The 18474-nt window shown below is 41.4% G+C and overlaps 1 protein-coding gene across 1 annotated transcript in view; it reads right to left on the bottom strand.

The window, feature by feature from the left end:
- The window catches only part of LOC128695221 (potassium channel subfamily K member 13-like), a 699428-nt gene that overhangs the window by 88360 nt on the left and 592594 nt on the right, over positions 1-18474 (bottom strand). Inside the window, exons 3-4 of the mRNA XM_070091527.1 lie at positions 17950-18088; positions 10843-11047 (exon numbers count right to left, since the gene is read on the bottom strand). Coding sequence (XP_069947628.1) covers positions 10843-11047; positions 17950-18088 — 344 coding nt within the window. The remainder of the gene's footprint in view (positions 1-10842; positions 11048-17949; positions 18089-18474) is intronic.

Genomic DNA, 18474 nt, shown 5'->3' on the forward strand with positions numbered 1-18474 from the left:
TTAATTTATCCTAATCCAACTAAATATAGTTTAGATAAGTTTACAATAATTTAGTAAAAAACAAACACCATGAAATATATTTTTTTCTGTTAGGTTCAGAATAATTTTTGCGAAATTATTGCTCGCCTTATTCGACAAGAAGTGTGTTGCTATTTAAGCCAAAATCGCGTTATTCCAATTCGGTACGACATATATTTTTTTTTAACACATCGGCCATTTCCAACCAAGGCAGGGTGGTCCGAAAAAGAAAAACTTTCATCATCATTCACTCCATCACTGTCTTGCCAGAGGCACGCTTACACTACGGTTATAAAACTGCAACATTAACACCCCTCCTTCAGAGTGCAAACACTGTACTTCCCATCTCCAGGACTCAAGTCTGGAGATGGGAAAGCATTATAATAGTCCACGAGGGTGAGACAAAAACCCAGGGGGTAAAATTCATAGGACAAAACCTACCTAAGTAGAAAACATAGGAAAGAAGGAGAGTTGAGGAGATAAAGATCAGGTCAAGTCAGTAGTGTTAGGAGTATTTGACAATGAGACAGGAAGTCATCTATATAGACAAAACCAGAACGAAGATTCTTATTAGCAACAAGACAGCGTAACAAGCGACACTAGCAGGAGCAGAGAGAACAATGAGATATGGATGGATCAAGGTATGTCCATCCCACACATAGAAATACTGGATGGGGAAAGATTGACAGGAAGTACGATCCCAGAAGCCCAAGAAGAGACGCAATGTTTCCTTGGGTCAGATCAGGTAAACCAAACCATCCACAGGAAATATATTGAGGTAGTTCAACGAAGGACACCACGACACCCAGTATACTGCCGTAATTCACCTGGAGAGGAAACACTCCCTGAAGATACCAGTGCTCCCAAATCTGAAAGGGAAATTTATTCTCACTCCCAGAATCATAGAGTCCTATGAGGTACCTGCGGAAGCGAAATGACCTTCAATCAGTATTTGCTTTCTCAGAGCTAAAATCCCTAAAGCGGGTAACAAAAGGCGTATTAATACGCTGTCTGCTAGTCATTCCTCTCGATGCATTCCACGGTAACCAAAACATCCGAGCCACACACACACACACACAGATTAAGACAGCAAGAAACAAACATTCTGCTTTGCTTCATCGAGGAGGTGACAAGGATGCAAGGTACTAGGTCAGCGTTTTTTTTTTTTGTGCTAGGGCAGTGACGGCTTGGGGTGGTGTACTGACGCCAGATTACTTTTGACTCTAGAGAGAGTCACACTGACGCCAGGATAACCAGCAAAGGACACTGATCTGTGCGTTAGTGTGAACAAAGTGTCTCTAACACAAACACTTAGAGAAGTGTGATCAGCTTCTCTTGTGATACATTGTGAACAATAAAGACAAATCTTGTTGAACATAGTGTACCAGTGTGCGTTTCCTAGACAATGGAAGACGTGGACATCCAAGGACACTTCAGCTTCTATCAAGTCACCGATATCTGTCGAAGGTGTTGAGAACACCATAGCTCACGTTACAAAGAGCAAGGTATGTTACGAATTTCTTGTAGATCGGGGGATTGCGCAATTCTTGAGTCACAAGGAGTTTGTAATCAACCTATAATCGGCAGTAAGGTGTGGACTTTTGAGTCCAAACAACCCACTGTTGTGATGGTTTCGACAGCTTCTAGACCTCGTCTGCAGGGGCGGCTGTGTAGACGATTTGCTGTCATTCATCAGCTAAGTGTTCATTATATATAATTATATCTTAGCTGGTAAGGCCAAAAATCTCAACAGAGTTTTTGATTTTTTTTTTTTTTTGTGACAAGGATGCAAGGTACTAGGTCAGCGTTTTTTTTTTGTGCTAGGGCAGTGACGGCTCGGGGTGGTGTACTGACGCCAGATTACTTTTGACTCTAGAGAGAGTCACACTGACGCCAGGATAACCAGCAAAGGACACTGATCTGTGCGTTAGTGTGAACAAAGTGTCTCTAACACAAACACTTAGAGAAGTGTGATCAGCTTCTCTTGTGATACATTGTGAACAATAAAGACAAATCTTGTTGAACATAGTGTACCAGTGTGCGTTTCCTAGACAATGGAAGACGTGGACATCCAAGGACACTTCAGCTTCTATCAAGTCACCGATATCTGTCGAAGGTGTTGAGAACACCATAGCTCACGTTACAAAGAGCAAGGTATGTTACGAATTTCTTGTAGATCGGGGGATTGCGCAATTCTTGAGTCACAAGGAGTTTGTAATCAACCTATAATCGGCAGTAAGGTGTGGACTTTTGAGTCCAAACAACCCACTGTTGTGATGGTTTCGACAGCTTCCAGGCATGTGGAGAAATTTTCTCCAGGAGGGGGATATCAGCCCCCTTCAGCCCCCTTCAGCCCCCTTCAGCCCTCTCAGCCCTGAGGGGCCACTAGAAGGGGCGAGCGTCTTGTTTACTGCTAGAGTGAGTAATTGATCACAGATGCTATGCGTGGTCAAATGACCTCTGCTCCTTGCAGAGGTGTTGCAACGTGTATTTTTATAAGAGACAGTACATCTCTTACTTAGCAGGACAATTAAGGAAAATCCTACTCCCACTTTATTACCATAGTAAAGATAGTGTACATTGTTGTTTCTGCTTAAGACAGCAAGAAACAAACATTCTGCTTTGCTTCATCGAGGAGTTGACAAGGATGCAAGGTACTAGGTCAGCGTTTTTTTTGTGTATTAGGGCAGTGACGGCATGGAGCGGTGTGACGACGCCAGATTACTTGTGACTCTAGAGAGAGTCACACTGACGCCAGGATAACCAGCAAAGGACACTGATCTGTGCGTTAGTGTGAACAAAGTGTCTCTAACACAAACACTTAGAGAAGTGTGATCAGCTTTTCTTGTGATACATTGTGAACAATAAAGACAAATCTTGTTGAACATAGTGTACCAGTGTGCGTTTCCTAGACAATGGAAGACGTGGACATCCAAGGACACTTCAGCTTCTATCAAGTCACCGATATCTGTCGAAGGTGTTGAGAACACCATAGCTCACGTTACAAAGAGCAAGGTATGTTACGAATTTCTTGTAGATCGGGGGATTGCGCAATTCTTGAGTCACAAGGAGTTTGTAATCAACCTATAATCGGCAGTAAGGTGTGGACTTTTGAGTCCAAACAAGTAAGTATTCGTCAGCCATCATCGAATGAAATATGCTGACATAACACCCCCTAGGGGTAATATACTTACGAATTGTATCTCTTGACAGCCCACTGTTGTGATGGTTTCGACAGCTTCTAGACCTCGTCTGCAGGGGCGGCTGTGTAGACGATTTGCTGTCATTTATCAGCTAAGTGTTTATATTTATAATAATAAACACAGCAGGTAAGGCCAAAAAATCTCAACAGAGTTTTGGTCGTGCTCGAACCGGATAAAGACCACACTGTGGTCCAAATATGTTGTACTACAGTGTACAAATAACCTATGAGCCAAGGTCCTTCGAAAAAAAGCTGTAAAACTAGCGTTTTACAATATAAATCAGTATAAATGAGTCCCTCCAGACTCAATCACAGAGAATGGGCAGCCAAAAGAAAACGGGCGCTCACCCAGCGTTCACCCAAAGGAAAACGGGCGCTCACCCAGCGGACACCCAAAGAAAACGGGAGCTGGGTGACTCACCCACACCCTGCAACCACTGCTCCAATCTCGAGAAAATGCTGATTAATACAACAACTACCCAAATGATGTTGTTTGTCTGAGAGTATATATACACAGTGTTTATAATGTTTATAGACAGAAATTAAGAGACAAGATTGTGTTAAAGTTTGTTTCTTATAGATCTACCTGTTATATTAAAGGAACTTATATATAAAGTGTAAGCTTTCAAATATATATTAACAGTGAAATTTATATATGTGTAAGTAATATTCACGTGTGATTACAGTTATACAGTGACATTTATAGTGTATAGTGAATGAAGTGTATAACATCGTTATTTACGATTAATCATCATGGGCAGGCTGACACAGCAAAACTCTAAGCATAAACACCAGACACATGTACCCTGTACCCTTCATGGTCATTGACCCTGAGGTTAAGCTTAGTGGGTCAGTAGTGTCTGACTCGATTATTGCTGACTTAAGCATAACAAAAACTCAGCTGTTTATAGCAGTACAGTGTTTTTTAAACACTCTAAGTGTGGTGCTGGAATTTTCAGTATACCATTAAAATGGCTTGTTTGAAAACTCAGTTTCAGTCTTTACAGACTAAGATTACACAATTAGAAAATCTAATTTCAGTCTGTATAGGATTAACTCAAGATACAAACATAGATTTTGATGATCTTGAGGTCAAGTTTGAATTATTTACACAACGTCTGGAAATAATTAATTCAGACTATACACATTATGAAAATAAATTTCTTGAATCAGATCCATCTGAAGATGAAATTAAAAATGTTTTGGATACCTTTAGTAATCAACAATTAAGGTGGACAGGAGTACAGGCTATCTGCCGTAAAACTCTGTCACAGAGACCTACTAGTGGTCAAACACCTGTTACACCTGTAACAACAAGTGTCCCATTACCAAGCTTACCTACATTGTCATTACCTATTTTCCAAGGTCATAATTATGAAGAATTCATTAGTGGTTTTCAATCCATAGTAAATTCACGAACTGACATAGATGAGATTGCTAAGTTCAATTACCTTAAATGTCTTGTGAAGGGAGAACCCTATGAACTGATTAAGTCATTTCTGGTGGTCAAAGGCAATTATCAACTAGCCTTACGTGTCTTAGCAGACAATTACTTTGATGCTGACAAGGCCAGAGTTAGACATGCAGTCTTAATATCAAGCTTGAAGCCACCCAAACATTGTTATTCAGACTTACAGGCATTTAGAATTACATTAGACAATAGTCTCAGATCTCTAGATGCTAAATATGACCTAAGACAATGTGATTGGTTTATCAGTGGTATTGTACAAGATAAGTTGTCACCACAAACTATTGAACGATTAAATATTATGTTCAATAAACGCTATTTCACTTGTGAGGAAATTAGCAATGGTTTACAAACAATAGTTTCATGCATGCAAGCAACGAGACAAGATGAAAAATCCACGAATCCCGTGGATAATAAACCTTCAACTCAGTATAAAAAGAGTATAACTACTCCCACTAAACCACATAATGGGAAATCCCATATAGGCATTTATCAAGCTGTGAATACAATAGACAGTAAACAGACTGTCATACATAAACGTACTCCAAAATGTGTACTTTGTGATGGAACACATTGGGCACAGTATTGTAGTCAATACACATCAATGGAGGCACGTAAACAACGTGTTCATCAGCTGAAAAGATGCATCAAGTGTTTAGGTGAACTCAAGGGAGGAAAATGCTCACTGAAGAAGTGTTTTAAATGCAAGGGTATGCATCATACAGCATTATGCCCAAATACTTTCGCTGAACAGCAGCAGACTTCCACAGAATCAGGAAGTCAACAAGCAACAGCATTAAATGTGAGAGATAAGTTTAAAGCAACTGCTCTCCCGATAGCTCGAGTTAAGTTATCTAATAAATTACACAAAACCAATGTGCTAACACTATTTGATCAAGGCTCACAAAGGTCCTTCATAAGAAGAACAGTGTTGCAGAAACTGAATAAACAACCCTATGCCAAAATACAGTTAGATATAGCTGTTTTTTTCCACAATTCTGGTAAACAGACATATGACCTAGCCAAAATCACTGTTGGTCTAGGAAACAGGAAAAAGACAGTAGAAGCTGTGGTAGTAGATGATTTGCCTAAGTCTGTGCAGATCCAGGGATTAAAAGAAACAGTTGCAGCACTGAAAGCAGCTAAGGTCAAGTTAGCCTGTCCTGACATACAGACGGACACAATTAGTCCAATTGATTTAATCATTGGAAGTGATTATTATCACTGTTTTGTGCAAAATATAGTAAGTAAACATGATGTTCACTTGCTGAAAACAGCAGGAGGCCACATGATATGTGGTCCCATTCCCTCTCAAAGTGGGAAAGAAGCTCATATTGATTCAGTGGAAAATGTACTAGTTACGAGAATAACCGCTGATCATGTACCACAGCAAAAATTATCATTACTGGAAGAAATGAATGAACCAGTTGATAAGTTGTGGGATTTAGATGCGATAGGTATTGATGTAAATAAACCAAGCCCACAAGAGTCTCAGACTTATAACCAATATTTGGACACTGTCAAATATAAAGATGGACAGTATTAGGTTAGGTTACCATGGAAATTAAATCCACCACATCTGCCTAGCAATTATCGCATGGCTTTCGGACAGATGAAAGCACAAATACATGAGCTCAGGAAGAATCCAGAGCTACTGACTGTCTATGATAATATCATACAAGAACAGTTGGACAATAAATTCATTGAGGAAATAGTCGAAGATAAGTTGAAGACAAACGCTCATTATCTCCCGCACCATGGAGTCAGAAAAGATTCTGAAACCACTCCAGTACGTGTTGTATATAATTGCAGCGCACGTGCAAATAAAGATGTAGCAAGTCTTAATGACTGTCTGATGACCGGACCTTCACTAACTGAGAAGCTTGGAGACGTGCTTATGAAATTTCGCACAAACCCATATGCCTACACGGCTGATATTTCCAAGGCTTTCTTAAGAGTAGGACTACAAGAAATAGATAGAGATTATACTCGATTCTTGTGGCCTGAAAATCCACATGATCCTCAAAGTCCTGTGAAAACTTATCGTTTCAAATCAGTATTATTTGGTGCAACATCCTCTCCATTCTTACTAGAAGCTACTCTAAATACACATTTGAAGAAATCTGAAAGTCCCTTCAAAGAAGTCTTAAAGAAAAGTTTCTATGTGGACAATCTTCAAGGTACTGTGAATAAAGAGGAGGATTTGACATCCTTATACAGAGAAGCTAACAAGGAGATGAAAGAAGCAAATATGCCTCTAAGGATGTGGAATACAAATTCAAAGCAATTAAGGGAACTTATCAAAGAAGATTTCCCCGAAACTGAAATTCCTGATTGCAACAATATGCTGGGACTTAATTGGAACACACAGGAAGATACTCTGAGTCTCAAAAGGATAAACAATAAATCATGCAGTACACTCACTAAACGTAGTTTACTGTCAGAGGTATCACAATGTTTTGATCCTCTAGGACTCGTCTCACCAATTACCATAAAAGGTAAAATGCTTATGCAAGATGCATGGAAACTCAAAATTGGATGGGATGAGAACTTGCCTCTAGAAATGAGTCAAGCATGGGATGAAATATCCAGGGAGTTTAAACAAATTCATCAAATTAAATTTCCCAGACAAATAGGTCAAGTGGGAAACAATTACACATTACATGTGTTCTGTGATGCGTCAACCAGAGGTTATGGCGCTGTAGCTTACATGAGTAATGCTGAAGGAAGTACACTAATTACTTCAAAGGCCAGGGTAGCACCCTTGAAGGTCAGAACAGTACCACAATTGGAACTGACAGCACTCTATGTAGGTACAAAATTAGCTGTCTATCTCAACAAAGTACTTGATCATCTCACTATTGAGAAACCCGTGATCTGGAGTGATAATGAGGCAGTTCTCCAGTGGTTAAGAAATAATAAGAGTAAGTTGGTCTATGTACAGAACAGAGTAGCAGAAATAAAAGAGATGCAGAGAGATTATCTCTTTCTTCACGTCTCTACCCAAGAGAATCCAGCTGACATGTTGTCACGTGGTGTCCCACTCAAGAAATTTGTAAATAATAAATTATGGCTCCACGGACCGAACTGGCTCTCTGATGAAAATAACTGGCCTCAGCAAAAAGCTCACATTATGCCAGAAGAAACAGTCTGCTTGAACACAGCAGAAATAAGTTGTGTAAATACTGCAGACACAACAGAAATAGTCATTGATGGATCTAATTACTCATCTTTGGGTAAACTCTTAAGAGTTACAGCTCTTGTCTTTAAATTCATTAAAGGAATAAAACCTGATTATGAATATCTTGAACCCATTAAATACTGGGTGAAACTAATACAGAAAGATGTTTTCTCTTCAGAATATAAATTTCTAGAAACACAAGATAAATCCCCAAAGAAACCTGTCATGATTAATTCTTTAGGACTTTATCTCGACTCAGAAAAGATTATAAGATGTCGAGGAAGAATTCATAATTCTTCACTACCTAAAGAAACCATACATCCAATATTGATCCCCAAGAATCATTGGCTAACAAAACTGATTGTTCAAAACGCCCACAGTAACGTGTTACATGGTGGGGTAGCTGACACACTTTGTCATATACGACAATCCTACTGGATACCTCAAGGTCGACAAAGTGTGAAAAAACAAATAAGGGACTGTATTACTTGTCGTCACTACGATATGCGAGTATGTCAGTATCCAGGTCCACCTCCATATCCCTCTGAAAGAGTTTGTCATATCACTCCATTTGAGGTGACAGGTGTAGATTATACTGGACCAATAATTTTAACCAAAACAGTTGACAAAGTTCCCATCAAGGTGTACATCTGTTTGTTCACTTGTGCTACAACTAGAGCAGTACATCTAGAAGTAGCCACTGACATGTCTGCTGAAACTTTTATCAAATTATTTAGAAGGTTTGCAGCCAGAAGGGCATGTCCCAGACTGATGATTTCAGACAATGCAACGAACTTTATTGCTGGTGCTGCTTATATAAGCAAGATCTTTGATCAGCCAGAAGTACAACAGATGCTGAATCAACGCAGATGTCGTTGGAGATACATTCCTCCTAAATCTTCATGGCACGGCGGATTTTATGAAAGAATGATCGGCATTGTAAAACGTTGTTTAAGGAAGACTCTTCATCGTCAGAGAATAGACTTAGAAGAATTCCTTATAGTTGTGACTGAAATAGAAAATAGAGTCAACAACAGACCTCTAACTTATGTTACCGATGATCTGGACAATTTAGAAGTGTTAAGTCCATCTCATTTACTCCATGGCAGAAGGCTCGAACCTGTTCCTCCCATGAATGATAAAGAAATCATAGAGGATCCTACTTATTTCGAACCTGAGCAACTCAGACGTAAATTCAAACACCTTAATAAAGGGATTGAACGTTGGGAGAAAATTTGGCGAGAAGACTATCTCACCTCATTGAGAGAACACTTCTATGGAGCTGGTGTTCCTGAAAATCATAAGTCCTTAAGACCTGGTGACATAGTGATTATCGACAATGATTGTCCAAGGTCCCAATGGCCACTTGGAAAAATTGTGACCATATATCCTGATGCAAATGGAATCATCAGGACAGTTGATGTTTTGAGCAAAGGTGTAGTGAATAAGCGGACAATAAATAAACTAGTGCCGTTAGAATTACACAGTGTTGAAAACAAAATTAGTGATTCTCCAGAAACCACACAGACTAAAGCTGTTCAGAAAAGACAAGCAGCAGTGGTGGCGAGTGAGAAAATCAAATTAATGTTAAGTGATGAATAGTTCACCTGCAGCGAATCTCCGCCGCCCCCCAGTGTGGAGAAATTTTCTCCAGGAGGGGGGTATCAGCCCCCTTCAGCCCCCTTCAGCCCCCTTCAGCCCTCTCAGCCCTGAGGGGCCACTAGAAGGGGCGAGCGTCTTGTTTACTGCTAGAGTGAGTAATTGATCACAGATGCTATGCGTGGTCAAATGACCTCTGCTCCTTGCAGAGGTGTTGCAACGTGTATTTTTATAAGAGACAGTACATCTCTTACTTAGCAGGACAATTAAGGAAAATCCTACTCCCACTTTATTACCATAGTAAAGATAGTGTACATTGTTGTTTCTGCTTAAGACAGCAAGAAACAAACATTCTGCTTTGCTTCATCGAGGAGTTGACAAGGATGCAAGGTACTAGGTCAGCGTTTTTTTTGTGTATTAGGGCAGTGACGGCATGGAGCGGTGTGACGACGCCAGATTACTTGTGACTCTAGAGAGAGTCACACTGACGCCAGGATAACCAGCAAAGGACACTGATCTGTGCGTTAGTGTGAACAAAGTGTCTCTAACACAAACACTTAGAGAAGTGTGATCAGCTTTTCTTGTGATACATTGTGAACAATAAAGACAAATCTTGTTGAACATAGTGTACCAGTGTGCGTTTCCTAGACAATGGAAGACGTGGACATCCAAGGACACTTCAGCTTCTATCAAGTCACCGATATCTGTCGAAGGTGTTGAGAACACCATAGCTCACGTTACAAAGAGCAAGGTATGTTACGAATTTCTTGTAGATCGGGGGATTGCGCAATTCTTGAGTCACAAGGAGTTTGTAATCAACCTATAATCGGCAGTAAGGTGTGGACTTTTGAGTCCAAACAAGTAAGTATTCGTCAGCCATCATCGAATGAAATATGCTGACATAACACCCCCTAGGGGTAATTTATACTTACAAATTGTATCTCTTGACAGCCCACTGTTGTGATGGTTTCGACAGCTTCTAGACCTCGTCTGCAGGGGCGGCTGTGTAGACGATTTGCTGTCATTTATCAGCTAAGTGTTTATATTTATAATAATAAACACAGCAGGTAAGGCCAAAAAATCTCAACACACACACACACACACACACACACACACACACACACGAATCTTTAAAGGAACTATAAAGAAAATCTTATATTGTGAAGGTTAAGAAGTGTGTCCTGAGTGGGTTGTTTAATAAATGGCTGCCTGAGCTGCCAGAAGTTGTCTTGTGTATACGAACTAATGTGCTCAAGTGTCTTTGTCCTGATTATTTTTTCATATCCGTAGTCGAGCGTTATACTGTATCGTTTTGCCAAGTAAGCATGCATATTTCTGTATACATAGTATACATCAAGGGGAAGGACCACTGACCTGCATATACATAGTAGCGCCGAGAGTGGCGATAATGACTGAGGAGAGGGTGAGGTAGAACATGACCCAGTACACTGATGGCTTCCAGGCGTCGAGATCAGAGTCATCGTCGCTGGAGTCTTCGGAGTCTCGACGCTGCAGATTGATGCCGGCCTTCCTGGCTGCCGCCTCTGCCTTCTTCTGCTCTTTCCAGTCGTGCCGCGCCCTGAAACACAGTGAGGGAGCTTGTATGTATATATAGTGTGTGTGTGTGTGTGTGAGAGAGAGAGAGAGAGAGAGAGAGAGAGAGAGAGAGAGATGGCTACAACTTCATCCTGTTCCTTATCTATACATCTCTTAACAATAAAAAAAGGCTTTTAAATGAGCTGATGTAGGTAACAGTTTTTAGCTTGTAAATAAAGTTAGGAACTCTGAACCTATCCTTGTAAAACCCTGTGTAAAGAGAGAGAGAGAGAGAGCAGCACGCGGGCGTTGGTTAACACAGTAAAGTCATCCGGGTCCTTCAGCAAAGACTCTCTTAGGACTCTACATTACATGTTAGATCATTCACAGAGTACGCAGCGCCAGCGTGAAGCCTTTATTAAACAAATAAGCCAGATTAGTACCAGATTAGCTGCTAGAATCACAGCCTACTGGAGTTATATAACGAGATAACATAGACAGTAGGAACGGGAGGGGTTTAAATTTAAGTATTAATCGATTTATTAACAGAAAGGGTGGAAGTAGAAGGAAGAGAAGAGGGAAGAAAAAAACTTTTTCAGTGATACTGAGGGGAGATAAGGCAGTGAAGGAGATGATAAGATAAACAATAGGGAACTGATAACAATAGATTGGTCACTGTAGAGGCAAAGATAATGGAAAACAAGGGTCAAGATTACTAGTGATCTACGGGATTCAGGAGAACGATGGCAGAGCAGGAAATAAAAGAAGGAAGGAGAAAGAGGAGAAGGAATCACAGGCGGAGAGGAGGATAGAAACGAAGATCAGAAGATTGAAAAATCAAGCTAACCGTCCTATCAGAAGCATAAAATAATATCTTACACCAGACTGTGTACTTGAGAAAAAACACACTGCACTGCTATACATATAATAACTGAGACACTGAAAAAATACAATAAAATAAGGGAAATTAACAATAAAACATTATTGGTAATAAATACTCCAGCACGGAGATGCCTACATTATCTTACTTGCGTATGAAATATAATCTCGAAATACTAATCAGCATGACGACTTACAAACTTACAAGAAAGCACAGAAGTTGCCATGGTAAGGAGGCTGTCGCTTTTGCACGTGTAAGTGATTCAAAGTTTATCGTTATATGGCATTATTTTAATTAGGCCTGCAATAAAACTTCTGAGGAAAAAGTTCAGTTGCTGCATGTACGTAGTTTTGTGTGCATGTGAGTGACCGTGGTCACTTACATGAGCTGACTTTGTGGCTGCCTACCAAACTTCACATTTCACTCTGGGTTAGTAAACAACTTCTTGAGCTACAAGTCAGACAAAATCACCTGACTACTTGACTCTCTGATAATCATCAGTTATCATTCCTCGGTCTGTGTTTTTTTTCCTTGATTTATATGTTTATATTTCTTGAAGCTGTTAGCTGTTTTGATTTTGTGTTTCCTGTGTTTTTTTTAAATTAGAACAATATTTCCTCTCCATCACTCACGTTGCCATATATTTTCTGGAGTGAGTGAGTCACTTGTCATGATGATAACTGCTGTCTCTCTTTCCCCAAGCTCGAGTGTTTTGGTAAGTCAGAAAAACCTTGAGGGATTTGATTGACTCTAATAATAATAATAATAATAATAATAATAATAATAATAATAATAATAATACAGGAAAGAGTAAGGTTATGAGGATAACAAAAAGATTAGGTGATGAAAGATTGAATATCAGATTGGAGGGAGAGAGTATGGAGGAGGTGAATGTATTCAGATATTTGGGAGTGGACGTGTCAGCGGATGGGTCTATGAAAGATGAGGTGAATCATAGAATTGATGAGGGAAAAAGAGTGAGTGGTGCACTTAGGAGTCTGTGGAGACAAAGAACTTTGTCCTTGGAGGCAAAGAGGGGAATGTATGAGTATAGTTTTACCAACGCTCTTATATGGGTGTGAAGCATGGGTGATGAATGTTGCAGCGAGGAGAAGGCTGGAGGCAGTGGAGATGTCATGTCTGAGGGCAATGTGTGGTGTGAATATAATGCAGAGAATTCGTAGTTTGGAAGTTAGGAGGAGGTGCGGGATTACCAAAACTGTTGTCCAGAGGGCTGAGGAAGGGTTGATGAGGTGGTTCGGACATGTAGAGAGAATGGAGCGAAACAGAATGACTTCAAGAGTGTATCAGTCTGTAGTGGAAGGAAGGCGGCCTAGGAAAGACTGGAGAGAGGGGGTAAAAGAGGTTTTGTGTGCGAGGGGCTTGGACTTCCAGCAGGTATGCACGAGCGTGTTTGATAGGAGTGAATGGAGACAAATGGTTTTTAATACTTGACGTGCTGTTGGAGTGTGAGCAAAGTAACATTTATGAAGGGATTCAGGGAAACCGGCAGGCCGGACTTGAGTCCTGGAGATGGGAAGTACAGTGCCTGCACTCTGAAGGAGGGGTGTTAATGTTGCAGTTTAAAAACTGTAGTGTAAAGCACCCTTCTGGCAAGACAGTGATGGAGTGAATGATGGTGAAAGTTTTTCTTTTTCGGGCCACCCTGCCTTGGTGGGAATCGACCAGTGTGATAATAAAAAAAAAAATAATATATTTACTACCAGTACATGTACAAGGTATACAGACCATAGCTGACATCAGTGACATACTACTTTATAGAAAACCACTTGTTATGTTGAGCATATCCTGCAAATTAGGTCCTTGTCCCAGGATGCGACCCATACCAGTCCACTAATTCCCAGGTACTCATTTCACTGATGGTTGAACATAGACAACTAGTGTAAAGAAACATGCCCAGTGTTTCTACCCGCGCTGGGAATCGAACGCAGACACTCGCCGTGTGAAGCGAGAGCTTTTGGTCTTGCTTCACACGGCAAATAGGGACACTGCTTGTCCCTATTTGCTCGTGGAAGCCATCACTAATTAATTTTGTGACTCTGGCGTTTTGGGAGAGTTGTACTTCATCTGTTGACTCATACATTTGTGAATCACCGTGACCTGAGTCATCTAGTTCACTTTGTCATCAGTGGTTGATCCAGGCCTGAGCCAGTGTTCGAGTGTGCTTCACACTGTCATGATCTGCACTCCTCATCAGGGCTACTGTCTATTCTCTATCCGCCTTCAGTACGAGGTACTCAAGTCTTCAACCTCAATCCTCTTGTCTCTATAATTGGCTATTCTACTTTAAGATACTCTGGGATGTAGATGAATGGTTCAGAGAACCGACATGTTGATAAATTAGGCACATGTGGAACACTTGGGTATCTTTATTGAGGAAACGTTTCGCCACACAGTGGCTTCATCAGTCCATACAAAGGAGAATGATGAAGAACAGGAGGAGTTTGAGGTAATCAGTCCCTCAGGGATACAGTGAATATTCACCATACTTCAGTTCCAGATGCCGCTTCGTACCTCATGCCAGAGGAACCTGTGTATTGATATTCATGTTTGCTTTGATTCACGATTTCACTTTATGCTTCACTTTTCCATTGTTTTATTAGGCATAATTTCATAGATGCGTGTTTTATGTTTCACTAAAGTTTAGAGGAGTTTTGCCTTCCTTTACTTTCCACTTGTTTGTATTTCCTATTCATTATTAATTTTTCTTTACATGAAAATGGGTGTGGCTGTATAGCCACATCAGGAGGAAAACAACAATTAAGGACCAGTTAATCGGGCTGCAGAAAAATGCGAGTCCACCAGAAATGGTGAGGAGAGGAAACTACCGTGTAAGTTACATACCTGAGAGAGGGAACTGAAGCACTGTGTGAGCCTTTGTAGATGAATGGTTCAGAGAACCATTCATCTACAAATCGCAACTTCTTGGGATCTTAATACTTAGGAATTCTTCGCTTGCCTAATTCTTGGGCACAACCTACTTCCACATTGAACAAATGTGACACGACCTATGACTGCTGCACCTCTCCTGCCATACGGTTTATAAGCTGCTTCTCCGCTGATATGCCGTATTCTATTCAAGATTGATGGACTGAACACATCGACTCAAGGTTGAGGGACTGATTACCTCATTCTCCTCCTGTTCTTCAAGTTTCTCCTACGTATGGACTGATGAAGCCACTGTGTGGCGAAACGTTTCCTCAATAAAGATACCCAAGAGTTGCACATGTGTCTAATTTATCATCACTGTGTGAGCCACTAGCGACAATCTTCAATAAGTCAGTCATAACAGGGCGACTGCCAGTGGTATGGAAGACAACAAATATAGTCGTAGTATTTAAAAAGGGAGACAAGACGGGTAGTGCTAAACTGCAAATTAGTATTACTGACATGGATAACAGGATAGAGTATGGAGATGATTATCAGAAGAGTGTCGGAACACCTGGAGAAGAGTGAGTTTGTAAGCAACAAGTAGCACGGCTTTAGAAATGCTATATACTGTTTCACAAACCTACTGGAGCTCTATAACAAGGTAGCAGAAGTGACGCAGGAGAGAGAGAGAGAAATGGGTGGACTGCATAATTTTGCGCCGTAAGAAGACTTTTGACACAGTACGTTGGAGGCAGGAATAAAAGGGAAGATACTGCAATGGATCATGAAAAATTAAAGGAAAAGAAATGAGTGATTGTCCGGGGTGTCGAAATGGGCGAGTGTGTTGAGTGAGGTTCCACAAGGATCAGTACTGAGGACTGGTGCTGTTTCTTGTGTATGTGAGCATCATGATGGATGAGAAACAGTCACAGGTATAACTGTTCGCAGATAATATGAACTAATGAGAAGACAAACAGGTGAGGACCAGCTATGTGAAATTAATGAGAAGACAAATGAACCCGGTCGTCTCCCACCGAGGCAGGGTGACCCGATAAAATAAGAAACGAAAGGTTTTATTCTCTTCATATTCAGTAATTTATACAGGATAAGAGGTTACTAGATCCTTGGTCCCGCAACTGGAATTTATTCACAACAAAATCAAAATTATGTAGATCGGGAATACGCAAAGATCGCAAATGGAAAACAGGTTCGTGGCAGAGGCTGCAAACCTCATTCAAGGAGAAGGAATCAGAGATGAGCATCGCTCTGAGCATATTGCCTGAGGTGAACGTCAACCGAATAACTGCTGCAGCAAATGCCCATCATACCCCTTCTTAAAGCTATGTATGGATCCTGCCTCCACTACAATACTTCCCAGACTATTCAAATTCCTGACAACTCTGTGACTGAAGAAATATTTCCTAAAATCCCTGACTCTCCAATTGTGACCCCTTGTTGCTGTGCCCTATCTCTGGAACATCCTGTCTCTGTCCACCTTGTCGATTCCTCTCAGTATTTTATATGTCATTATCATATACCCCCTATCTCTCCTGTCTTCCAGTGTCGTCAGGGCGATTTCCCTGAACCTCTCCTCGTGGGACATACCCCTTTGCAAACCTTTGCACTTTCTCTAGTTTGGCTACATGCTTGGCTAGGTGTGGGTTCCAAACTGGTGCCGCATACTCCAATATGGGCCTAACGTACACAGTGTACAGGGTCCTGAACGATTCCTTATTAAGATGTCGGAATGCTGTTCTGAGGTTTGCTAGGCGCCCATATGCTGCAGCAGTTATTTGGTTGATGTGCGCCTCAAGAGATGTGTCCGGTGTTATACTCACCCCAAGATCTTTTTCCTTGAGTGAAGTTTGTAATCTCTGGGCCCCTAGACTGTACTCCGTCTGTGGTCTTCTTTGCTCTTCCCCAATCTTCATGACTTTGCATTTGACGGGGTTGAACACCAGAAGCCAGTTGGTGGACCAGGCCTGCAGCCTGCCCAGATCCTTTTGTGTTTGTGTACTCACCTAGCTGTACTCACCTAGTTGTTGTTTCAGGGGTCGACTCACAGCTCCTGGCCCCGCCTCTTCACTGGCCTCTTCACTATATGTGTGTGTGTGTGTGTAATGTGTACTCACCTAATTGTGCTCAAATAATTCTGGTTACAGGGGTCGAGACTCAGCTCCTGGCCCCGCCTCTTCACTGACCGCTACTGGTTCCTCTCTCTCCCTGCTCCATGAGCTTTATCATACCTCGTCTTAAAATTATGTATGGTTCCTGCCTCCACTACATCACTTGTCAGACTATTCCACTTCCTAACAACTCTGTGACTGAAGAAATACTTCCTAACATCCCTTTGGCTCATCTGAGTCTTCAACTTCCAATTGTGACCTCTTGTTTCTGTGTCCCATTTCTGGAACATCATGTCTCTGCCCTCTTTATCTATTCCACACAGTATTTTGTATGCTGTTATCATGTCACCCCTGACCCTCCTGTCCTCCAGTGTCGCCAGACCGATTTCCCTTAACCTTTCTTCGTAGTGTGTGTGTGTGTGTGTGTGTGTACTCACGTATTCGTACTAACTTATTTGTGGTTGCAGGGGTCGATTCATAGCTCCTGGACCCGCCTCTTCACTGACTGCTACTAGGTCCTCTCTCTCCCTGCTCCATGAGCTTTATCATACCTCCCTTTGACTCATCTAAGTCTTCAACATCCAGTTTTGTGTGTGTGTGTGTGTGTGTGTGTGTGTGTGTGTGTGTGTGTGTGTGTGTGTGTGTGTGTGTGTGTGTGTGTGTGTGTGTGTGTGTGTGTGTGTGTGTGTGTGTGTGTGTGTGTGTGTGTGTGTGTGTGTGTGTGTGTGTGTGACCCACTTAATATTTGCACTAATAACTCATTACAGTTGTGACAGGGAGTGGACATGTAAATTGCTCATTACTTTGTAATTTGTTCATGATTGTGACCAGATCTACCTGGAATTCATTACCTTTGTAACTTGTGTTTCAACTTTCAAAACTTGTGGGCCCAGTCCCTGGACCCATTATGTACCTCTGTAATAATACCACGCAACAATCCTCCCACTGATGCGTCACATTCCACTTAGTGACACACCACAATCACCCACTAGCTAGGTACAGTTCACCAGCTAACACACCCCAGTCCACCCATTTCTTCCCACTGACCTCATGATGTACGCTAGGAGAGTGATGATCCGCTCAAGGAAGAGGTTGAAGAACAGGATGCCACAAGAACACCCCATCAGGCCATAAAGAATGCAGAACACCTTTCCTCCTATGGTCCTGGGGGCAGCTGCTCCGTACCCTGTGGGAGGAGAAAGTTGCCCTGGGGTAAACTCGAATCAAACACTATTTTACTTTTAAGAGGTTTAATGTACAAGCTGTTATTTTTCAACAGTTTCCTACAAAATTTACCTGTGTTGGTATGCTACCACTCCATGATGCCAACCACTACATTTGGCCAACACCAAGGTACTCAATTACTGCTGGATAGTAAAGGCAGCTGGTGTAAGGGGACTCCCGTACCTCTCACCTCGGCCAAGAATGAACCCGGTTTTATAGTAAGGGTCAGGCTGGGGTCGGAGGTGCTTGAGAGACTAGGTAAATCACTGTAACCAGGTTCAAACTAGAAGAAATTGTCCGAAAGCAATTCTGGGTTTTGTACAAGCATCGACCGTGGCTCAAACGCTA

The sequence above is a fragment of the Cherax quadricarinatus genome, chromosome 35, assembly GCF_038502225.1.
Source record: "Cherax quadricarinatus isolate ZL_2023a chromosome 35, ASM3850222v1, whole genome shotgun sequence".
NCBI lineage: Eukaryota > Metazoa > Arthropoda > Malacostraca > Decapoda > Parastacidae > Cherax > Cherax quadricarinatus.